Source organism: Pseudophryne corroboree, chromosome 5 (assembly GCF_028390025.1).
Source record: "Pseudophryne corroboree isolate aPseCor3 chromosome 5, aPseCor3.hap2, whole genome shotgun sequence".
Taxonomy (NCBI): Eukaryota; Metazoa; Chordata; class Amphibia; order Anura; family Myobatrachidae; genus Pseudophryne; species Pseudophryne corroboree.
Window position 1 is genome coordinate 337,586,306 of NC_086448.1, and position 25,965 is coordinate 337,612,270.

At 46.7% G+C, this 25,965-nt stretch overlaps 1 protein-coding gene across 4 annotated transcripts in view; it reads left to right on the forward strand.

Annotated features, from left to right (window-relative positions):
- PDE1C (phosphodiesterase 1C) overlaps nucleotides 1-25,965 on the forward strand; it is a 1,445,089-nt gene that overhangs the window by 271,723 nt on the left and 1,147,401 nt on the right. For all 4 annotated transcript variants that reach the window (XM_063922562.1, XM_063922563.1, XM_063922564.1 and 1 more), the window contains exon 2: nucleotides 12,449-12,499. In XM_063922562.1, coding sequence (XP_063778632.1) covers nucleotides 12,449-12,499 — 51 coding nt within the window. The remainder of the gene's footprint in view (nucleotides 1-12,448; nucleotides 12,500-25,965) is intronic.

Consider the following 25,965-nt stretch of genomic DNA (forward strand, 5'->3'; position numbering starts at 1 on the left):
ACAAACCTGAATAATGCCCTCTGTCCGTTTGTTTCATTTAAGTGTCTGTGTTTATTAATTCTGAGAAATGTAAATGTTTACCCATTAAAACCTATACTGTGTAAAACATCAGCAAGAACACAGCAGCACAAAACATTTCTGTCAGCCAGTAAGTTGGTTCTGTCAGTGGTATGCTGTGCCCTGTCCATTATATTAATGGTTCCAGTTAATCAGTCATATTGCTGTGTCCTGTCAGTCAGTGGCGTCACAAGGGGGTGCGGCCCGCAACTGGGTGTCACCCGCCGAAGGGGTGACACCAAAATGCCGGCTTCTGCTCAGTGACAGGAGTGCTGCACTGTTACATTATGTGCAGTACTCAGCTCCTGTCACTATGTAGGAGCCGGTACTGCAGAAAAAGCATTCTGCAAAGGGCCCCCCAAAGTGACGAAAAACGGTGGTTGGGAAACGAAGCCCCACCCCTCTCGCAAATCCCCACCCCTCTCTCAAAGCCCCACCCCTTTTTCTGCCGGCACCGCACCGGGTGTATAAGGTGTAAGTGACGCCTCTGTTGTCAGTGTAAACTGTAATGTCAGTGATATACTCTGATATGGGATTTTAACACTGACTGACTGGAGCCTCATAATTTCCTGTGCATCAGTGATCGTGTCAATGTGTCGCTCTCTCAATGGCCCTCATTCCGAGTTGATCGCTCGCAAGGCGAATTTAGCAGAGTTGCTCACGCTAAGCCTACGCCTACTGGGAGTGTATCTTAGCTTCTTAAAATTGCGACCGATGTATTCGCAATATTGCGATTACAAACTACTTAGCAGTTTCAGAGTAGCTTCAGACTTACTCGGCATCTGCGATCAGTTCAGTGCTTGTCGTTCCTGGTTTGACGTCATAAACACACCCAGCGTTCGCCCAGACACTCCCCCGTTTCTCCGGCCACTCCTGCGTTTTTTCCGGAAACGGTAGCGTTTTTATCCACACGCCCCGAAAACGCTGTGTTTCCGCCCAGTAACACCCATTTCCTGTCAATCACACTACGTTCGCCAGAGCGAAGAAAAAGCCGTGAGTAAAAATACTATCTTCATTGTAAAATTACTTGGCGCAGTCGCAGTGCGAATATTGCGCATGCGTACTAAGCGGAATTTCACTGCGATGCGAAGAAAATTACCGAGCGATCAACTCGGAATGAGGGCCAATATGTAGTGTGGGCATAGGGCCTATATGTGAATTGAAGCTTCCAGCAGGCATAGCAGCCGGCCCAACGTTGCCCAGAATTAATTGACAGGAGTCATGACAATGCTGAAAAATGCACTGACTAGCTGGGAGGAGATGGTTGGAGGAGGCTACAGTTGACCATATGACCTTGCCCAGCAGCATGCAGTGGCGCCAAGAGAGGGGGGGAGAGGGTAAAAATTACCTGGGCCCAGGTCTTATGGAGGGGCCCAGTGGGGGCCCAGGTCCATGCCTCCTGTGATTAGGCCATGCCCCCTGAAAAGTACCTGGGCCCAGCTACGCTCTCTACTGCCCTAGCTGGGAGGCATGCCATGTTCCTGTGAGTGTGTGCTTCTCATGTGCTAGACACCCCCCAAAAAGGTGTGTCTATGCCCTCAAAATGCTGTGGCCACACACCCTCCATGGGGGGGCAGGGAGGCCCAGGAAGAAGTTGTACCGGGGCCCAGGTTTTCTCTTGGCAGCCCTGGCAGCATGACCTTGTCAGCAACCACCAGTGAGTCAGTGGCGTATTTATAATGGATGCAGGTTGTGTGGTGCACATGGGTCTCTGGGTCCGGGGGTAAAGGGACGGCCACACCTCACACCCTGCACCCAAATTTAATACTCACCTCTCCAAAGTCCTGTGTTGGCACTGCAGAAATCTGGGAAACTGGAGGTATAGATACTGTGTAACTCCCTACAAGTTTCTAGCACATGCTGGAACAAATTTCCAACAGAACTGAACCCACCTTCCTCACACTCCAATCACTCTCTCCTTTTATCAGCAGCTGTGCGAACAACAATTGCATTTATTGAACACAGTGGTTCCCAGACACGGTCCTCAAGGTACCCCAATGATCCAGGTTTTAAGGCTATCCATGTTTAGACACCAGTGACTTGATTAGTACCTCAGTCAGTTTGATTTTACTCTCTGTGCAAAAGCATGACTATACATAAAGCCTGGACTGTTGGGGTGTCTTAAGGACTGCGTTTGGGATCCACTGATTGAACAAACATAAAAATACTTAAAAAGGCTCATTGATGACATTTTTTTAATGCTAACAGCCTGTTACTGCCAGCTCGGGATGGTCATAACAAAACAAATATCACTGTGGTTAGGGTGGCCTATACCGGGCCATTTTTTCAATCCCGGGATTCCCGGGTTCGGCTGCATTTCACTGTCAACCCCCCCCCCCCCCCCCCGCGCTGCTCAGGTCAGATAAATCACAACAATCTCATCGGGTGGGTGGGAGGGACACTTCCGCCACGTACTGGTGGCTGGGCGGGCTGTGCACGGTGAGGTACTGTGGCTGCGCAGCATGACGTAAAGTCAGAGGTCACGCTGCGCAGCCACCAGGTCTCACCGCCGGAGCCTGTGGAGGTGAGCAGAGGGAGCCGGGCAGTGTCTGAGCGTCCTGAGAATGCTCAACGTTGCCCGACATGTCCAAAAATAGCTCCAATCCCGGGATTGAATCCTGGCCAATTTTAGCTCCAATCCCGGGATTGGCCACCCTAGTTGTGGTACAAGTACTTCCACAATACTTGAAAACTTACATTTATTCCTATAATGTGTGGGGGCATCAGTCTGTTGTATAATCACTTGACGTGGGTGGTGCATGAAAAAGCAGTCATTTTGAGATTTTCAATGTGATTCAGATGAGGACCCAATGGTGTGGGTGGCCTCAAAATGAGTGTAACTAGCCTGGCTCGTATAGCAAAGGATGCTGTGTAATAGGCAGTGTGTTACACAGGGCCCCAACAGAGGTGACATGATTGCTTATTGGGGTCCAATATATATGCTTATTCACTAATGTTCAGGGTACAGTAGTTAGCAAGAGCCTTTGTGCATGTCAGTGCTGGGAATTGCTGTAAATAGTGAAGGGAGGATATAATCTTTTGTTGTCTCTCTCTTCCTTCAGCTCAGCAAGGTCTGGAAACTGGAATTTGTGGGATTCCATGATGTCAGCTCACATTGCTTTAGCAATTTACATATGGACCAACCCTTGTATAACTATTTTATTACCCAGGGACCATTGACAATTACTATATAAGCTATGAAATGCCTAAAAACCAGTGTCGGATTGGGGCATGTAGGGCCCATCGGGATAATGCAGTGGTAGAGGCCCACGCTTAAGGGCTGTGGTCAGCTGCCAGAGGGGGTGTGATTATACTGCCAGCCATCAACCTCTGTGGTGGCTAAAGTACCAGATTGATAACGCCAACGTGCACCGTTGTGAATACACTATAGTACAGGGGTTACAGAATAATGTAACATATGTTTAATAATTAAGCACGTTATGGGGATCTTGTCTATATATTCAACCCTAGTGCAGTGTACATATGATAGAGGAATTGGTACTGGCTGGCCAGCGTCTAAAATGCAATGGGCACTGCATTAGGTCTAATAAAGGGGAAATACATGTCATTGTAAAAAAATTCAACTAAGCAGGCAGTGGGGCTCAGCAGGGATTTACCCTGTATACCTGTGGGCCAGTCCCATGCTGCAAAAAAGCTTTCACTACTATGTGATAAACATGGATTCATTGTTTATGCACTATTAACTTAATGTGTCACAGTATAGATACATGTAGAACAGCATGTTGCAAGGTTATTAATGCATATACAGTAGCAGTGGTTAACAAACTTTTTTGAATCACAGCACCCTAGAGTACCAGAATTTTTTTCACGGCACCTCTAGGACAAAAGTTTCTTATTGAAAAATTTAGAAAGAAATATTAAATTAAGTAAATTGTGTTTATATGTCATCCTTTAGGGTCAGTTATGTGGTGAGGGACAGGATTTTCTTCTGTTTGACCACATATTTTATGATTGGCAGCCACCAGCACTGGTTTTGTCTATTGACCATAAATAATTTTAATTGGTCTTGAACCACCAATCTAGGGCACCCCTGCAAGTGTCCTAAGGCACCCCAGAGCGTCATGGCACACAGTTTGAGAACCACTGCTATATATTTTATGCTAAAGTTATGTGTTGATTCATCTCTAGTTTGAAATGTTTAATTTTTAGTCATGTCTTATTATGTTTTTGATATTAAATCACTTATTTAACCACTTGGCTGGCATGGTCGCATTGTTTGCGACCATACCAGGCAGTTATGTGATCTGGTTGCAGACCATGCAACCAGTCAGATACACAGAGGGCAGATAACCTTTCTGTAGCCATCAAACACGCTGCAGCAATATGAATTTAGTGACATCCATAAGTCAATTGGAGCTTGCGGACCGGCAGCCAATCAGGAGCTGCGAAGTGGGGGCTGCGAGGGGTGGGGGGGGGGGGGGTGGCAGAAGAAGAGGCTGGAGCTGTGAAGGGGTGGTGTAGGCAGGCATGTGTATGTGTGTGCATATGTATGGGACAGTGTGTGTATGTTTATGGGGCAATGTATATTGGCAAGAGTGTAGCTAACATAAGTTCAGGGAGTGCAACTGCTATGGGGCCCACCTTCCCTGTCAAATATACACATGTTATATAAATTTTCACTACCAGGTGGTACATAAGGGCCCTTACACACTTCTGCCTTGGGCCTACAATATATCTAGTCAGGGCCGTAATTAGGTATGTGCGGAGTGTGCTCAATTATCTAACAACTTTCACTTGCAGCTTCCCCCCATTGAAGCCCGGCATCTCCTGACCACCCCTGTCTCCTACACCCTCTAGTCACTAATACTTATACAGCATTCATGGAGTTGACTTGATAGCTCTTTGTTGTTTAGTCCCAGTGTCCTTTATTACATATTGGGATACTGATATGCCCAGGATTCGAACCCATTGCCTATGACATTACGGTCGGGAACTCTATTCATTGAGCAATCTACCCTTGCATAGAAAGATAAAGAATTCCAAGCTGGAGAGTTTGAATTATTGGAAGGTTAGCTTGTACTTTGTGAAGTGGTTTTCAGCATTATAGCTGGGCAGATTTATGTAGTGTGTGGCTGCAAGGGATTGGATGTGTGGCTGCACACTGCATAGATCTGCTTGATTATGGTACTGATTAATTTTTTACGGGGTACAGGTAGCTTCATATAGTTAGACATCTCATAGTTTTTATGTAGGATCAAGTGGTTCGGTGGGAGCGGTGTTTGACTGGGATGTATTAGGCTGTGGGTTTGAGTCCTGGGTGTGGCAGTATATTGAAATGTGTTATTTAATGAGGGGTATTGTAGCAGAATGGCGGCGAGTTCTCAGGTAGAGTGCATGAATGTGGTATAAAGTGGATTTGTGTCCAAATCCATTTTCTCCCAGTGTTCTATAATTGTGTATAGAGATAGATAGATAGATAGATAGATAGATAGATAGATAGATAGATAGATAGATACTGTATATGTGTATATATAAAGGGGCATCATAGCATGGGCTTTCTATGGGATCAATTTTGTCATGCCCCTTCCCCGCAAGGCATGCACCTTATGTCCCTATTGGAAAAATGAGGTGTGGGCACCAATTCTCTTTCTGGCACAGGGCACCAAAAAGCCTAGTTACGGCACTGTATCTAGTTATGCCCCAGGATCCACTCATTATAATGTGGATTAAAATTAACTGGATGCATTATACATTTATAATGTGACATAATGTGAACTAGGGCACTGCTATAGTTCATAAAATAAACTAGGCCACTACAATGGTTATTTAACATTAATGAAGGCAGTTCTATGATTCAGAAAATAAACTAGGGCAACATTATTATTCATAAAATTAACACCTGCTGCGGAGAGGTGTCTTTCTAGAAGCATTGGGGCAGGGGCCCTTTCAAAATGTTGCTATGGGGCCCACAAAGTTCTGGCTATGCCCCTGTATAGTGGCTAGAGGGCAGTGTTTGTGGTGGAGTAGCCCTGCCTATTTTGTCAGACCGGGGCCCTATAATTTCTGATGGCAGCCCTAGAATGAGGGTATAACAATGAAGCAAGGTTCATTTTAACCACTTGCCTGGCATGGTCGCATCAGATGCGACGACACCATGCTGGGCTTTCCCTGACATGGTCGCATCTGATGATACCAGTCAGAAACGCCCACTGGGCAACTGTGGGATGACACTCTCCCCAGAGCCGCCAATCTCAGAGGGACCTCCCGTTCCCCTCCACCTGCGGCTCCTCCCCCAATTTGTCCCAATCACTGTGGCCAGCAGTGATCGGGTACTCGCAGCAACCCCCACCCGGCGGCTATAGAGAAGAGCAGGCGCCGGGGAAAGCCTGCACATGCAAGTTTCCCGGCTGGAAAGCTGCCAGCACCGGGGAAGTCAACGCTTCCCCAGTGTATACGGGATGCGGTCAGGATGCCGCCGGACGGAATCCAGGCGGTCGAAATACCGACGCCGAAATCCCGACCGCCACAATCCCGACATATTCTCCCTCCGTGGGTGTCCACGACACCCATAGAGGGAGAATATAATAGTGTGCCGAGCGTAGCGAGGCACCGTGCCCGCAGCGTGGCGAGCGAAGCGAGCCCGCAAGGGGCTTCGTTCCGCTCACCACCCCTGTCGGGATTGTGTGGTCTGGATTCCGGCGTCGGTATTTCGACCGCCGGGATTCCGACCGGCGGCATTTAGTACTGATCCCGTGTATACACCCGGCGTCTGAAGATTGCAGCAGCCGCCGCTGGGGTAGCCAGTGCTGTCCCCAATGTGTATATCCTAACGGCTGCTGAGAGTGGCAGCCGCCGGAATAGCCAGCTTTGCCCCCACTGTAAATACCTGGTGGCTGCAAAGTCATGACAATGCTGAAAAATGCACTGACTAGCTGGGAGAGGTCACTCCTGTAGATGGCTCCTCTGTGCATTTCTCTTTCTCTCCACGGCATCAGCAACAGTGAGGAGATGGTTGGAGGAGGTTCAGTTGTATGGTGAGGGACAGGATTTGCTTCTGTTTGACCACATATTTTATGATTGGCAGCCACCAGCACTGGTTTTGTCTATTACATTGACCATAAATAATTTTAATTGGTCTTGAACCACCAATCTAGCCAATCTAGGGCACCCCTGCAAGTGTCCTAAGGCACCCCAGAGTGTCATGGCACACAGTTTGAGAACCACTGTTATATATTTTATGCTAAAGTTATGTGTTGATTCATCTCTAGTTTGAAATGTTGAATTTTTAGTCATTTCTTATTATGTTTTTGATATTAAATCACTTATTTAACCACTTGGCTGGCATGGTCGTATCATTTGCGACCACACCAGGCAGTTATGTGATCTGGTTGCAGACCATGCAACCAGTCAGATACACAGAGTGCAGATAACCTTTCTGTAGCCATCAATCACACTGCAGCAATATGAATTTAGTGACATCCATGAGTCAATTGGAGCTTGCGGACCGGCAGCCAATCAGGAGCTGCGAAGTGGGGGCTGCGGGGGGGGGAAGGGGGGCAGAAGAAGAGGCTGGAGCTGTGAAGGGGTGGTGTAGGCAGGCATGTGTATGTGTGTGCATATGTATGGGACAGTGTGTGTATGTTTATGGGGCAGTGTATATTGGCAAGAGTGTAGCTAACATAAGTTCAGGGAGTGCAACTGCTATGGGGCCCACCTTCCCTGTCAAATATACACGTGTTATATAAATTTTCACTACCGGGTGGTACATAAGGGCCCTTACACACTTCTGCCTTGGGCCTACAATATATCTAGTCAGGGCCGTAATTAGGTGTGTGCGGAGTATGCTCTGCACATAGCGCTGCAGGGTGGGGGGCAATGTTGGCAGCATTTGTCAATTATCTAACAACTTTCACTTGCAGCTTCCCCCCATTGAAGCCCGGCATCTCCTGACCACCCCTGTCTCCTACACCCTTTTGTCACTAATACTTATACAGCATTCATGGAGTTGACTTGATAGCTCTTTGTTGTTTAGTCCCAGTGTCCTTTATTACATATTGGGATACTGATGTGCCCAGGATTCGAACCCATTGCCTATGACATTACGGTCGGGAACTCTATTCATTGAGCAATCTACCCTTGCATAGAAAGCTAAAGAATTTCAAGCTAGAGAGTTTGAATTATTGGAAGGTTAGCTTGTACTTTGTGAAGGGGTTATCAGCATTATAGCTGGGCAGATCTATGTAGTGTGTGGCTGCAAGGGATTGGATGTGTGGCTGAACACTGCATAGATCGGCTTGATTATGGTACTGATTAATTTTTTACGGGGTACAGGTAGCTTCATATAGTTAGACATCTCATATTTTTTATGTAGGATCAAGTGGTTCGGTGGGAGCGGTGTTTGGCTGGGATGTATTAGGCTGTGGGTTTGAGTCCTGGGTGTGGCAGTATATTGAAATGTGTTATTTAATGAGGGTATTGTGGCAGAATGGCGGCGAGTTCTCAGGTAGAGTGCATGAATGTGGTATAAAGTGGATTTGTGTCCAAATCCATTTTCTCCCAGTGTTCTATAATTGTGTGTAGATATATATATATATATATATATATATATATATGTAGATAGATAGATAGATAGATACTGTATATGTATATATATAAAGGGGCATCATAGCATGGACTTTCTATGGGATCAATTTTGTCATGCCCCTTCCCCGCAAGGCCTGCACCTTATGTCCCTATTGGAAAAATGAGGTGTGGGCACCAATTCTCTTTCTGGCACAGGGCACCAAAAAGCCTAGTTACGGCACTGTATCTATTTATGCCCCAGGATCCACTCATTATAATGTGGATTAAAATTAACTGGATGCATTATACATTTATAATGTTACATAATGTGAACTAGGGCCAGAGCCGGCCATAGGCAAACTAGGCAATTGCCCAGGGCATTTGATATGCCTAGGGGCATCAGCAGCTTCTGCTGATTAAAATGATATGCGGCATGCCTATATTCTGTGTGTAGCATTTCATATGCAGATACAGCCACAGTCTCACACAGTATATAGGCATGCTGCATATCATTTTAATCAGCAGAAGCTGCTTGTGCATCCTAGCCACATAGCAATGCAAATAAGATGCATTTTCATTAAAAAAAATGTGCCCGATGTTAACATTGAGGCAAGATTTAGGAGGACACATCTGTATGCAAGCAGAAGCAGAGGTCACAGTGTTAGTGGCAGTGTGAGTGCTGTGTGCATGTGAGTGGGTTGGTTGTGCAGTAGTGTTCAGAATATGTGTAAGGAGCATTATGTGTGTCATGTAAAATGCATTAATAATGTGCAACATATGTGTAAGGGGCACTATGTGTGTCATTATGTGTATAAGGGTATTAATAATGTGCGGCATATGTGTAAGGGACATTATGTGTAAAAGGACATTAATAAAGGTTGTCATAATGTGTAAGGCGCATTATGTTTATAAGGACATTAATAATGTGTTTCATATGTGTAAGGGGCATTACTGTGTGGCATTATGTGTATAAGGTGCTCTACTATGTGGCTTTGCATATAGAAAGGGCACTACTGTGTCGTCTAATGTAAATAAAGATCAATAGGGTGTGGTGTAATGTGAATAAGGAGCAATTCAGTGTGATGTAATGTGAATAAGGGGCTCTACTGTAAGGAGTAACGTTTATAAGGTAAAGTGATACTACTGTGGGATGTAATATGAATTATGGACACTATCGCATGATCAAATGTGAATAAAGTTGCAGTATTGTGTGGCGTAATTGGAATTGGGGTTACTATTGTGTGGCCATACCCCTTGCCAGCAAAAACACACCCCTTTTTGGGCTGTGCGCCAAATGTGCGAATTGTTCCTATTTATAATATAGGGGGCACAAACACCATAATAAGGACTGCTATGGATGAGGGGTGATGGTGCTGGGAAAGAGGTGCAAGGTCAGAGGCGGAACCAGCGGTGATGCTAGGGGGCACCAGCCAAAATCTTGCCTAGGGCATCATATTGGTTAGGGCCGGCTCTGACTAGGGCACTGCTATAGTTCATAAAATAAACTAGGGCACTACAATGGTTATTTAACATTAATGAAGGCAGTTCTATGATTCAGAAAATAAACTAGGGCAGCATTATTATTCATAAAATTAACACCGGCTGCGGAGAGGTGTCTTTCTAGAAGCATTGGGGCAGGGGCCCTTTCAAAATGTTGCTATGGGGCCTACAAAGTTCTGGCTACGCCCCTGTATAGTGGCTAGAGGGCAGTGTGTGTGGTGGAGTAGCCCTGCCTATTTTGTCAGACCCGGGCCCTATAATTTCTGATGGCAGCCCTAGAATGAGGGTATAACAATGAAGCAAGGTTCATTTTAACCACTTGCCTGGCATGGTCGCATCAGATGCGATGACACCATGCTGGGCTTTCCCTGACATGGTCGCATCTGATGATAGCAGTCAAAAACGCCCACTGGGCGACCGTGGGATGACACTCTCCCCAGAGCCGCCAATCTCAGAGGGACCTCCCATTCCCCTCCACCTGCGGCTCCTCCCCCAATTTGTCCCAATCACTGTGGCCAGCAGTGATCGGGTACTCGCAGCAACCCCCACCCGGCGGCTGTAGAGAAGAGCAGGCGCCGGGGAAAGCCTGCACATGCAAGTTTCCCGGCTGGAAAGCTGCCAGCACCGGGGAAGTCAACGCTTCCCCAGTGTATACACCCGGCGTCTGAAGATTACAGCAGCTGCCGCTGGGGTAGCCAGTGCTGTCCCCAATGTGTATAACCTGGCGGCTGCTGAGAGTGGCAGCCGCCAGGGAAGCCAGCCTTGCCCCCACTGTAAATACCTGGTGGCTGCAAAGAGCAGCAGCCACCAGGAATGTCATGAGCATGGGGGACTGATCAACAATCTTCCGGGACTCGCTCTGCTGCGCTATGCATTTGGGGTAGGTAAAATATACAATTATGATCCTGGTGAATGTTGGTGAAGGGTTAAAATAACAATACATTTACACTGGACAATGAAGGGGGGGTACAAAAAACAGGAGTGGGGTGAAGTTAATGGAGTGATTATATAATGGGGGGCCTATGGGGATGGGGGAGGGGGCGGCAGGATTGCAAAACAGCCTCTAAGTTTTTTTTTTTTTTATAAAACATTTAAATATATCATTACAATTATTTTGTAGACTTTATCAAATTAAATAAAAAGAACTGACAATTTCTGAGCGTTTTTAAGGAAAAACATCTTCAGTTAGCTGGTTAATCAAGAATGGAGACAGGTAGCTGAAGTACTAAATGTGCCGCAAGGTAGCCAGTGGTTGGGACCCACAGATAGAAATGCACCAGCACTAATGCTATGGAGCTTTCCTTTGCGTCTTCAGTAATGTGTGACAAAGTACTATACAGTATTCGTGACACCCCCTCCCGGGCACCTTTTGTCCCAGGTATCAAATAACTTGCATTGTGGGTTGTTAAAATGTAAGTTTTTATGAGCAGGACTCTCTCTAACTTATGTCTCTTATTTATTTGCCATTTGTGTGTATGTTATGATTTTCTGTGTAACTTGCACTTGTCTATTACACTTTTAAAATGTATAGTTGCACCCCCATCTTTTGATATTGTTTTTATTTCTTAATATGTCTATATGTATCAATATGATGTATAAGATGACACTAACATTTTTGATGCTCTACAAACATTGATGATAAGTATATAAAGTAGTAACAGAAAAAAGTAATCCATGTCTAATATTATTATGTATTGTTATACATTTGACAGCAAATACTAAATTTGAAAGCATATGGAACCAAGGGCCTAATTCAGACCTGATCATAGATGTGCGAGAAAATGCACATCTACGATCTATTTCTTTGACATGCGGGGGGGGGGGGGGGGGGACCCCAGCACAGGGCTAGTCCGCCCGCATGCCGGATCCAGTCCCCCCTGCAGACATGCAAGAGCATTGAACGGCGGCGATGCTTTCACATGTTTAGAGTAGCCCTCTGCCTGTGCAGCCTAGCTGCGGAGGCAGGCAGCTACCCGCCATGTTAAGGGACGTAGCGTTTGCGTGTGACGTCACGCAGCCACGCAGCTCGCCCCGCAAACTGTCCAGACACGCCTGCGTTGTCCGGACCGCACTCCTAAAATGGAGCATCGACGCCCACAAAACATGGCGGCGGCGGCGACACCCCGTTCCCTCCCGCTCTAGGTCTTAAACTGCGTTCTGAAGAGAACGCAGTTTAGGACCTTGCACGTGTGTATACCGGCGTATGCGCATGTGCAGATGTGCAGAAATCGCTTCATAGCGATTCAATACAGCATGTATATAAACAGTCAAAATATCTTTTAGCCTCTTGTTTTTCATGATAAACTGCATTGTCTTTGTTTACATATGTGTATAACGTACATTATATTTTTTGTTTTCATTATTTTAGTTGCAAATGAAACTGGTGACAAAAATGCTCGACCCCTGGCAAGATTTTCAAGTAAGTTTTAGACTATCTACAATATTGGTAATACATTCAAAGGTTTTCAGATTTTAATGTTTTAAAAAATAGGGAATTAAAAATATGATCTTTTCTATATTGGTCCTATGTAGATTACCATGGTATTTGATTAAGTGCATATTGACAATACATTCAGCATATACTTAATATATAAACTCTGAGGGCAGAAGGAACAACTGGTACTGAAAAAAAAAAATATCTTTATACATATCTCCTATATAATTGCCCAGATCTGTCGCTCTGTGACTGTGTGGATAACGCTGGGTGTGGCTAGGAGCTCTGTTTGAGTTAGCAGCAGGTCTATCACACCCAGCCCACAGCTGATTGGGCGAGAAACGCCCTCCCACACAGGTTACATCCAATGGGAGGTTCTGCCCTTTGGCTGCTGTGTGTTCACAGAGCAGGATTAACAATGGGGCTGATGGAGATGCAGCTTCAGGTCCACACCCCGAAATAGGCACACTGCATCTGCAGCAACATACCCTCCAACAATTTACACATAAAAATCGTTACAAATTCAAAAAGACGGCGTGGCACGGTACAGTGACGTGGCCATGCCCCTTTTCCTATACTTTCAATGGAAGTTTGGAGAGCCAAAAATCGGTACTGACCATAAAAAAAGGTCCTGTACCTGCCAGAAAGGTACAGCTGGAGGGTATGACACTGCATCTGCAGCAAGTCTCTGTGCTGTAAAGGTAAAAAAATCCTTTTACTGCAGCGTCCTATGGGGGTCACTCCAAGTTGATCGCATGTAGCAACTTTTTGCTGCCTGTGCGATCAACTAGACGCCGCCTATGGGGGAGGCTTTTTTTGCATAGCAGGGCTGCGAACCCTTGTGCAGCCGAGCTATGCAAAAACATTTTGTGCAGTTTCTGAGTAGCTCTGGAGTTATTTACCCGCTGCAATGGTTTCAGCCTGCCAGGTCCCGGAATTGTCGTCAGACGCCCGCCCTGCAAACGCCTGGACACGCCTGCGTTCACCACACCACTCTCAGAAAATGGTCAGTTGATGCCCCGGAACGCCTTCCTCCTGTCAATGTTCTTGCGATCGCGGCAGCGGTCGCTTTCTTCAGTCTTCTTGTCGTTGCCCAGCAACAGCCATCGCTGGGCAACGACGCGCCTGCACATTGTGGCTGCCGCGCAAGCGCAGAACCGACCCATTAGCACCGCTACGAAAAACAGCAGCGTGCAAACAGGTCGGAATGACCCCCTATGTCTTGCTGCCAGTCCGCCTGCCCCCTCCGGCATCAACAATCCCCACTCCCTAGCCGCGGCGCAGGTGGAACAAAAGCTGCTGTGGCCACCGGCATAGATGTGTATGAAAGTGGCGCAGTGGAAGGCTTTCATAGCCCTCCCTGCGCCACATACTCTCTGAGCCCCAGAGCCTCCTCTGCGCGTGATGTCACAGAAGTACCTCCCCGTCACAGCCGCACTCAGATCCCCTGAGGCCCTGACTCCGCAACACAGCACCTGGGCCTACGGCCTGGAAGCCCCGAGATGGCTAATGTAACGGATAGAGTGGGTGATATCGCGGAGGGTAATGTCTGGACGCTGAATCAATGTAAAAGATGACAGTGCTGTGCAGTGCAGTGGGTGTGCAGTGTCACTGACACTGCACAGCACTCTCACCTTTTACATTGATTCAGCCAGTCAGTCAGTCAGTTCTGCCAGCCAGTCACTATTGTTAGCGCCGGTGTCCCAATGCGCTGCATTACTGGGAAGTAGACGCACTAAATAAACTACAGCTCCCAGCAGCCCTTAATGCCAAAACATTCTGGCGCTAAGGCCTGCTGGGAGCTGTAGTTTATTGAGTGCATCTTCTTCCATGTAATGCGCCGCGTTGGGACAGCGGCACTAACAATAGTTAGTTACTGTCTGCTTGGCTACTGTGCGAGTCTCCGGGAGAGCCACTGCCAAAGGGAGGACAGCAGCTTACCTGCTTCCAGGAGGAAAAGCAGGAGAAGCATTACCCGCCCCTCCCCCACTCGCAGTACCTCCGAGCCCCATCCGCGGCACCCCCACGCCCCCCTCCACCACCCGTGGTGGCTCCGGACCCCCATCCGCAGCACCCCCGTAATCACACCTCCCCCACCCCCGCACCACCACACTAGCCCCTCCACCACCCGCGGCACCGCCGCACATGCGGTGGCTCCTGACCCCCACCCGCGGCACCCACCCCTCCCCCACCCACGGCACCACTGCACCAGCCCTCCCCCACCCGCGGCACCCCCGCAACCACCCCTCCCCCATCCGTGTCTCCCCCGCACCCGCCACTCCCCCAACCACAGCACCTACTAGGTGATTCATCAGGACCTGCGTGCGCTGTTTCACGCCGTTGCAAGGGGCTAGGACCCCTTAACCATCGCAGACCCTTTGTCCTTGCAATTTTTAACCACTCACACAATTATGATTGGAGGTAATACTCCATATAATACAAATATTGTATGCCACAAGGGCGTGCAAGGGTTAAGGGGGCGTAGCCCCTTGCGACGGTGTGAAGAGCGCCCGTAGGGTGCGATGAATCACCTAGTACACAATAAATGGACCGGAAGCTGTTCCCCCGCCAGTCTGATGCAGACGAGGGCACAGTTATAACAAAAGCATGTGTGCGAGTGGGGAAGTTGTGAGGGTGCATTGATGTGGGGGTAGGGTAACTTCTAATTTACAGTGGTGCTTGAAAGTTTGTGAACCCTTCAGAATTTTCTATATTTCTGCTGAAGTTTAGCCTAAAACTAGCTCAGATTTTCACACAAGTACCTAAGTAGATAAAGAGAAGCAAATCAAACAAATGAGGCAAACAAATTAGACGTGTTCATTGTTTTATGATTTCACATTGACATCACATCACATTGCGATTAAGGTGTACATTTTAGTGGGAAAGATGCAAAAAAGACGCTTAGCGCAAGAGATCTGGGGGTATATTTATTTACTAAGGTCCCGATTTTGACCGATTTGGTGTTTTTTCTTCAAAGTGTCATCTCGGGAATTTACTAAACTAAAATCTCGGTAGTGATGAGGGCATTCGTATTTTTTTGGAAGTCAAAGTACAAAAATACGAATGAATACACCATCGGTCAAATACGCCTGTTATTTGATACAACTCGATAATTTATTAAAAATTCTATTTCACAAACACTGCCGGCAATAGCCAAACACTGCCGTGGAAAAATACAAATCGTAAAAAAAGCAGCTTTAAAACAGACCTGCTTTTTTTACCGTGTTCTGATAGTCATGCCGGATCCATGAGATCCGTGCATGTTTATCAGTGGGAAGGGGTGTAAAAGTGTTTAAAATCAGAAAAAAAATTTGCTTGGGGTCCTCCCTCCTAAGCATAACCAGCCTCGGGCTCTTTGAGCCGGTCCTGGTTGTAAAAATATGGGGAAAAAATTGACAGGGGTTCCCCCATATTTGAACAGCCAGCACCGGGCTCTGCGCCTGGTCCCAAAAATACGGGGGACAAAAAGCATAGGGGTCTCCCGTATTTTTAACACCAGCACCGGGCTCCACTAGTCAGAGAGATAATGCCACAGCCGGGGGACACTTTTATTTAGGTCCCTGCAGCCCTGGCATTAAATCACTAACTAGTCACCCCTGGCCGGGGTACCCTGGAGGAGTGGGGACCCCTTAAATCAAGGGGTCCCCCCCTCCAGCCACCCAAGGGCCAGGGGTGAAGCCCGAGGCTGTCCCCCCCATCCAAGGGCGGCAGATGGGGGGCTGATAGCCAAGTGTAAAAATGAAGAATATTGTTTTTTGTAGCAGTACTACAAGTCCCAGCAAGCCTCCCCCGCAAGCTGGTACTTGTAGAACCACAAGTACCAGCATGCGGTGGAAAATGGGCCCGCTGGTACCTGTAGTACTACTACAAAAAAAATACCCAACAAAAAACAGAACACACACACCGTGATAGTAAAACTTTATTACATACATGCACACCTACATACACACATACTTACCTATGTTCACACGAGGCTCGGTACACTTCTCCATGAAGAATACACGGGGTACCTGTGAATAAAATTATACTCACACAATCCAGGGTAGCTTCTGTCCTCTTCTACTTGTAATCCACGTACTTGGCAAAAAAACAAACCGAAAAACCTGAACCACGCACTGAAAGGGGTCCCATGTTTACACATGGGACCCCTTTCCCCGACTGCCGGGACCCCCCGTGACTCCTGTCAAAGAGGGTCCCTTCAGCCAATCAGGGAGCGCCACGTCTTGGCACTCTCCTGATTGGCTGTGCGCTCCTGAGCTGTCAGTCAGGCTGCGCACGGCAGAGATACAATGTAGCGCATAGGCGCTCCATTGTATCCAATGGTGGGAACTTTGCGGTCAGCGGTTGACCGCGAGTAACCTCAACCACTGACCTCGGGCTCTTTGAGCCGGTACTGGTTGTTCAAATATGGGGGAACCCGTGTCAATTTTCCCCCCATATTTTTACAACCAGGACCGGCTCAAAGAGCCCGAGGCTGGTTTTGCTTAGGAGGGGGGACCCCACGCAATTTTTTTCTTGATTTTTAACACTTTTTTTTTTAAAGGTGCACAATGAAGCCCTGCACGGATCTCACAGATCCGGCCGAGATTCATTGTGTCAATGTCCCAAGTGTTTTACTATTCACTCCCGTAAAACACTGGCCGAAATTACGAATGACATCGACATCGGAAAAAACGAAAATGCAGAATACGACAGCATAGTAAATGTGGCGTAAAAAATTCAAAAAGTTGCAAATTCACACATTCGATGTCATTCGTGTTTAATCTCCCCAAATACGAATTTTAGTAAATATACCCCCTGGCCTGCCAAGAAGGGCTGTTTGGCACGAATATGAGGACAAATCTGTATAATGGCCCTCATTCCGAGTTGATCGGTCGCAAGGCGAATTTAGCAGAGTTACACACGCTAAGCCGCCGCCTACTGGGAGTGAATCTTAGCTTCTTAAAATTGCGACCGATGTATTCGCAATATTGCGATTACTAACTACTTAGCAGTTTCAGAGTAGCTTCAGACTTACTCTGCCTGTGCGATCAGTTCAGTGCTTGTCGTTCCTGTTTGACGTCACAAACACACCCAGCGTTCGCCCAGGCACTCCCACCGTTTCTCCGGCCACTCCTGCGTTTTTTCCGGAAACGGTAGCGTTTTCAGCCACACGCCCCTGAAACGCCGTGTTTCCGCCCAGTAACACCCATTTCCTGTCAATCACATTACGATCGCCGGAGCGATGAAAAAGCCGTGAGTAAAATTACTTTCTACATAGCAAAGTTACTTGGCGCAGTCGCAGTGCGAACATTGCGCATGCGTACTAAGCGGATTTTCATTGCGATGCGATGAAAAATACCGAGCGAACAACTCGGAATGAGGGCCAATGTGTACATTCTTCCAGTACCATAAATGTGTTAGACACATTGTAGTGCCCCCAGTTCTTGTTATGCCACACAGAAACCCCAGTTTACATATGCCACAATGCCTCCATGCTGGTGATGCTGCTTTGTGTGGGGGGCCCCCTGTATGTGAAAGCACTGCTGTCCTGTTGTTAATCTGGTACTTCAGGAGTAGATAGAAGAGAATAAGAGCAGAATTATTGTAAAATGAGATTATAGCTGTATATCTTCTGACTACATACTGATGAAGGTGAAATGTGTACAATATTATGTAGATCAAAGACTAAAATATTTACTAAAATGCGCAAATTGTTCTTGCTGAAACTAGTTTTCCATAATGAACACAATTAGTGACCGTGCACTAATAAAATAAGTAAGAATAGATAAATACAGTACTCTTCACAAAAGTGAGTGTAACTAAATTAGAAATTAAAATTATTATAGCTGCAGATTCAAAATTTGAGTGTGTGTGCATTCACCAAATAAGTAGAAATATATAACCACTAGTTGAAGTGCGCTTATATAAACTAGTGATGTGCACCGGACATTTTTCGGGTTTTGTGTTTTGGTTTTGTATTCGGTTCCGCGGCCGTGTTTTGGATTCGGACGCATTTTGGCAAAACCTCCCTGAAAATTTTTTGTCGGATTCGGGTGTGTTTTTGATTCGGGTGTTTTTTTACAAAAACCCCTCAAAAACAGCTTAAATCATAGAATTTGGGGGTCATTTTGATCCCATAGTATTATTAACCTCAATAACCATAATTTCCACTAATTTCCAGTCTATTCTGAACACCTCACACTATTATTTTTAGTAATAAAATTTGCACCGAGGTCGCTGGATGACTAAGCTAAGCGACCCAAGTGGCCGACACAAACACCTGGCCCATCTAGGAGTGGCACTGCAGTGTCAGACAGGATGGCACTTCAAAAAATAGTCCCCAAACAGCACATGATGCAAAGAAAAAAAGAGGTGCACCAAGGTCGCTGGATGGCTAAGATAAGCGACCCATGTGGCCGACACAAACACCTGGCCCATCTAGGAGTGGCACTGCAGTGTCAGACAGGATGGCACTTCAAAAAATAGTCCCCAAACAGCACATGATGCAAAGAAAAATGAAAGAAAAAAGAGGTGCAAGATGGAATTGTCCTTGGGCCCTCCCACCCACCCTTATGTTGTATAAACAGGACATGCACACTTTAACAAACCCATCATTTCAGCGACAGGGTCTGCCACAGGACTGTGACTGAAATGACTGGTTGGTTTGGGCCCCCACCAAAAAAGAAGCAATCAATCTCTCCTTGCACAAACTGGCTCTACAGAGGCAAGATGTCCACCTTCTCCTCATCGTCCGATTCTTCACCCCTTTCACTGTGTACATCCCCCTCCTCACAGATTATTAATTCGTCCCCACTGGAATCCACCATCTCAGGTCCCTGTGTACTTTCTGGTGGCAATTGCTGGTGAATGTCTCCACGGAGGAATTGATTATAATTCATTTTGATGAACATCATCTTCTCCACATTTTCTGGAAGTAACCTCGTACGCCGATTGCTGACAAGGTGAGCGGCTGCACTAAACACTCTTTTGGAGTACACACTGGAGGGGGGGCAATTTAGGTAAAATAAAGCCAGTTTCTGAAAGGGCCTCCAAATTGCCTCTTTTTCCTGTCAGTATACGTACAGACTGTCTGACGTGCCTACTTGGATGCGATCACTCATATAATCCTCCACCATTCTTTCAATGGTGACAGAATCATATGCAGTGAGAGTAGACGACATGTCAGTAATCGTTGGCAGGTCCTTCAGTCCGGACCAGATGTCAGCACTCGCTCCAGACTGCCCTGCATCACCGCCAGCTGGTGGGCTCGGAATTCTTAGCCTTTTCCTTTCACTCCCAGTTGCGGGAGAATGTGAAGGAGGAGCTGTTGACGGGTCACGTTCCGCTTAACTTGAATATTTTCTCACCAGCAGGTCTTTGAACCTCTGCAGACTTGTGTCTGCCGGAAAGAGAGATACAACGTAGGTTTTAAGTCTAGGATCGAGCACGGTGGCCAAAATGTAGTGCTCTGATTTCAACAGATTGACCACCCGTGAATCCTGCTTAAGCGAATTAAGGGCTCCATCCACAAGTCCCACATGCCTAGCGGAATTGCCATGTATTAGCTCCTCGTTCAATCTCTCCAGCTTCTTCTGCAAAAGCCTGATGAGGGGAATGACCTGACTCAGGCTGGCAGTGTCTGAACTGACTTCATGTGTGGCAAGTTCAAAGGGTTGCAGAACCTTGCACAACGTTGAAATCATTCTCCACTGCGCTTGAGTCAGGTGCATTCCCCCTCCTTTGCCTATATCGTAGGTAGCTGTATAGGCTTGAATGGCCTTTTGCTGCTCCTCCATCCTCTGAAGCATATAGAGGGTTGAATTCCACCTCGTTACCACCTCTTGCTTCAGATGATGGCAGTGCAGGTTCAGGAGTGTTTGCTGGTGCTCCAGTCTTCGGCACGCGGTGGCTGAATGCTGAAAGTGGGCCGCAATTCTTCAGGCCACCGACAGCATCTCTTGCACGCCCCTGTCATTTTTTTAAATAATTCTGCACCACCAAATTCAATGTATGTGCAAAACATGGGACGTGCTGGAATTTGCCCACATGTAATGCACGCACAATATTGGTGGCGTTGTCCGATGTCACAAATCCCCAGGAGAGTCCAATTGGGGTAAGCCATTCTGCGATGATGTTCCTCAGTTTCTGTAAGAGGTTGTCAGCTGTGTGCCTCTTATGGAAAGCGGTGATACAAAGCGTAGCCTGCCTAGGAACGAGTTGGCGTTTGCGAGATGCTGCTACTGGTGCAGCCGCTGCTGTTCTTGCTGCGGGAGGCAATACATCTACCCAGTGGGCTGTCACAGTCATATAGTCCTGAGTCTGCCCTGCTCCACTTGTCCACATGTCCGTGGTTAAGTGGACATTGGGTACAACTGCATTTTTTAGGACACTGGTGACTCTTTCTGATGTCTATGTACATTTTCGGTATCGCCTGCCTAGAGAAATGGAACCTAGATGGTATTTGGTACCGGGGACACAGTACCTCAATCAATTCTCTAGTTCCCTGTGAATTAACGGTGGATACCGGACACACTTTTTTCACCACCCAGGCTGCCAAGGCCTGAGTTATCCGCTTTGCAGCAGGATGACTGCTGTGATATTTCATCTTCCCCGCAAAGGACTGTTGGACAGTCAATTGCTTACTGGAAGTAGTACAAGTGGTCTTCCGACTTCCCCTCTGGGATGACGATCAACTCCCAGCAGCAACAACAGCAGCACCAGCAGCAGTAGGCGTTACACTCAACGATGCATCGGAGGAATCCCAGGCAGGAGAGGACTCGTCAGTCTTGACAGTGACATGGCCTGCAGGACTATTGGCTTTCCTGTCTAAGGAGGAAATTGAGGGAGTTTGTGGTGTGGTTTGCAGGAGCTTGGTTACAAGAGGAAGGGATTTAGTTGGCAGTGGACTGCTTCCGCTGTCACCCAAAGTTTTTGAACTTGTCAATGACTTCTGATGAATGCGCTCCAGGTGACGTATAAGGGAGGATGTTCCTAGGTGGTTAACGTCCTTACCCCTACTTATTACAGCTTGACAAAGGCAACACACGGCTTGACACCAGTTGTCTGCATTTCTGTTGAAATAATTCCACACCGAAGAGGTGATTTTTTTTGTAATTTGACCAGGCATGTCAATGGCCATATTCGTCCCACGGACAACAGGTGTCTCCCTGTGTGCCTGACTTAAACAAACCACCTCACCATCAGAATCCTCCTTGTCAATTTCCTCCCCAGCGCCAGCAACACCCATATCCTCATCCTGGTGTACTTCAACAGTGACATCTTCAATTTGACTATCAGGAACTGGACTGCGGGTGCTCCTTCCAGCACTTGCAGGGGGCGTGCAAATGGTGGAAGGCGCCACCTCTTCCCGTCCAGTGTTGGGAAGGTCAGGCATCGCAACCGACACAATTGGACTCTCCTTGGGGATTTGTGATTTAGAAGAACGCACAGTTCTTTGCTGTGCTTTTGCCAGCTTAAGTCTTTTCATTTTTCTAGTGGGAAGATGAGTGCTGCCATCCTCATGTGAAGCTGACCCACTAGTCATGAGGAACATAAGAGAGGGCCTCAGCCGTTCCTTGCCACTCCGTGTCGTAAATGGTATATTGGCAAGTTTACGCTTCTCCTCAGACGCTTTTAATTTAGATTTTTGGGTCATTTTACTGAACTTTTGTTTTTTTTGATTTTACATGCTCTCTAGTATGACATTGGGCATCGGCCTTGGCAGACGACGTTAATGGCATTTCATCGTCTCGGCCATGACTAGTGGCAGCAGCTTCAGCACGAGGTGGAAGTGGATCTTGATCTTTCCCTATTTTACCCTCCACATTTTTGTTCTCCATTTTTTAATGTGTGGAATTTTATACCAGTAATATATCAATAGCAATGGCCTACTATTATATATACTGCGCACAAAAACTTAAAAGCACCACAGGTATGGATATACTTGACGACACAGAGGTAAGTAGAGCAGTGGCCTACTGTACCGTACTGCTATATATTATATACTGGTGGTCAGCAAAATTATGCACTGTCCTACTACTATATATATACTGCGCACAAAAACTTAAATGCACCACAGGTATGGATGGATAGTATACTTGACGACACAGAGGTAGGTAGAGCAGTGGCCTACTGTACCGTACTGCTATATATTATATACTGGTGGTCAGCAAAATTATGCACTGTCCTACTACTATATATATACTGCGCACAAAAACTTAAATGCACCACAGGTATGGATGGATAGTATACTTGACTACACAGAGGCAGGTAGAGCAGTGGCCTACTGTACCGTACTGCTATATATTATATACTGGTGATCAGCAAAATTATGCACTGTCCTACTACTTTATATATACTGCGCACAAAAACTTAAATGCACCACAGGTATGGATGGATAGTATACTTGACGACACAGAGGTAGGTAGAGCAGTGGCCTACTGTACCGTACTGCTATATATTATATACTGGTGGTCAGCAAAATTATGTACTGTCCTACTACTATATATATACTGCGCACAAAAACTTAAATGCACCACAGGTATGGATGGATAGTATACTTGACGACACAGAGGTAGGTAGAGCAGTGACCTTCTGTACAGTACTGCTATATAGTTTATACTGGTGGTCAGCAAACTGTGCAAAACTGAAATGCACCACAGGTATGGATGGATAGTATACTTGACTACACAGAGGTAGGTGGAGCAGTGGCCTACTGTACCGTACTGCTATATATTATATTCTGGTGATCAGCAAAATTATGCACTGTCCTACTACTTTATATATACTGCGCACAAAAACTTAAATGCACCACAGGTATGGATGGATAGTATACTTGACGACACAGAGGTAGGTAGAGCAGTGGCCTACTGTACCGTACTGCTATATATTATATACTGGTGGTCAGCAAAATTATGCACTATCCTACTACTATATATATACTGCGCACAAAAACTTAAATACACCACAGGTATGGATGGATAGTATACTTGATGACACAGAGGTAGGTAGAGTAGTGGCCTACTGTACCGTACTGCTATATATTATATACTGGTGGTCAGCAAAATTATGCACTGTCCTCCTACTATATATATACTGCGCACAAAAAAAATGCACCACAGGTATGGATGGATAGTATACTTGACGACACAGAGGTAGGTAGAGCAGTGGACTACTGTACCGTACTGATATAATTCTGGTGGTCACTGGTCAGCAAACTTCTGCTCTGTCCTCCTACTATATACTACAATGCAGCACAGATATGGAGCGTTTTTTCAGGCAGAGAACGTATAATGCTGGTGGTCACTGGTCAGCAAAACTCTGCACTGTCCTCCTACTATATAATACTGGTGCTCCCCAGTCCCCACAATAAAGCAGTGTGAGCACAGATATTTGCAGCACACTGAGCACAGATATGGAGCGCTTTTCAGGCAGAGAACGTAGATATTTGCAGCACACTGAGCACAGATATTTGCAGCACACTGAACACAGAAACTGAGAGAACACCAGCCACGTCCTCTCACTATCATCTCCAATGCACGAGTGAAAAATGGCGGCGACGCGCGGCTCCTTATATAGAATACGAATCTCGCGAGAATCCGACAGCGGGATGATGAAGTTCGGGCGCGCTCGGGTTAACCGAGCAAGGCGGGAAGATACGAGTCTGCCTCGGAACCGTCCTCTCAGTTTCTATGTTCAGTGGGCTGCAAATTGTGCTGCAAATATCTGTGCTCAGTGTGCTGCAAATATCTGTGCTCAGTGTGCTGCAAGTGCAAATATCTACGTTCTCTGCCTGAAAAACGCTCCATATCTGACAGTGCTCAGTGTGCTGCAAATATCTGTGCTCAGTGTGCTAATTGCTTTATTGTGGGGACTGAGGACCAGCAGTATTATATAGTAGGAGGACAGTGCAGAGTTTTGCTGACCAGTGACCACTGACCACCAGTATTATACGTTCTCTGCCTGAAAAACGCTCCATATCTGTGCTGCATTGTAGTATATAGTAGAAGGACAGTGTAGAATTTTTCTGACCACCAGTATAACTATATATATAGCAGTACGGTACAGAAGGCCACTGCTCTACCTACCTCTGTGTCGCCAAGTATACTATCCATCCATACGTGTGGTGCATTTCAGTTTTGCACAGTTTGCTGACCACCAGTATATACTATATAGCAGTATGGTACAGAAGGCCACGGCTCTACCTACCTCTGTGTCGTCAAGTATACTATCCATCCATACCTGTGGTGCATTTCAGTTTTGCACAGTTTGCTGACCACCAGTATAACTATATATATATAGCAGTACGGTACAGTAGTCCACTGCTCTACCTACCTCTGTATCGTCAAGTATACTATCCATCCATACCTGTGGTGCATTTCAGTTTTGCACAGTTTGCTGACCACCAGTATACACTATATAGCAGTACGGTACAGTAGGCCACTGCTCTACCTACCTCTGTGTCGTCAAGTATACTATCCATCCATACCTGTGGTGCATTTCAGTTTTGCACAGTTTGCTGACCACCAGTATATACTATATAGCAGTATGGTACAGAAGGCCACGGCTCTACCTACCTCTGTGTCGTCAAGTATACTATCCATCCATACCTGTGGTGCATTTCAGTTTTGCACAGTTTGCTGACCACCAGTATAACTATATATATATAGCAGTACGGTACAGTAGTCCACTGCTCTACCTACCTCTGTATCGTCAAGTATACTATCCATCCATACCTGTGGTGCATTTCAGTTTTGCACAGTTTGCTGACCACCAGTATACACTATATAGCAGTACGGTACAGTAGGCCACTGCTCTACCTACCTCTGTGTCGTCAAGTATACTATCCATCCATACCTGTGGTGCATTTCAGTTTTGCACAGTTTGCTGACCACCAGTATATACTATATAGCAGTACGGTACAGAAGGCCACTGCTCTACCTACCTCTGTGTCGTCAAGTATACTATCCATCCATACCTGTGGTGCATTTCAGTTTTGCACAGTTTGCTGACCACCAGTATAACTATATGTTATGATTCCTGTACTCCAGACCGGAGGCGATCTTATGGCAGGGATCTGAGTACAGGAAAATAAGCTGGTTGTGGGAGCTGGAGAGCCTAGTAACCCCTGGCGCCCTAACTCCGTTGTCTCGCCCGTGTTATCAGAAATCCCCTGCGAGACTATGGTTGCTTGAGCCCATGGCAGCCGCGTTCGAAGGGCGGATTATGTCTGCCCAACCCCGATGCCCCCGCAGGTCTTAATGGGAGACAAGGGGAAGTCCGAGACAGGGTGATAACAAGGGGCCCTCTGACTAAGCAACCAGGCCAGGGGTTACAAGCTAACTAACTAAATCAAAAGGTATGTGCGGACTAGCCGCCAGGGAAAAGGACAACCAAAGATCCACTGATCCGACACTCCTATCCGGCACCGCTGGACACCAGAGTGGATCTGTGGAAGCGGAATCCTCCGC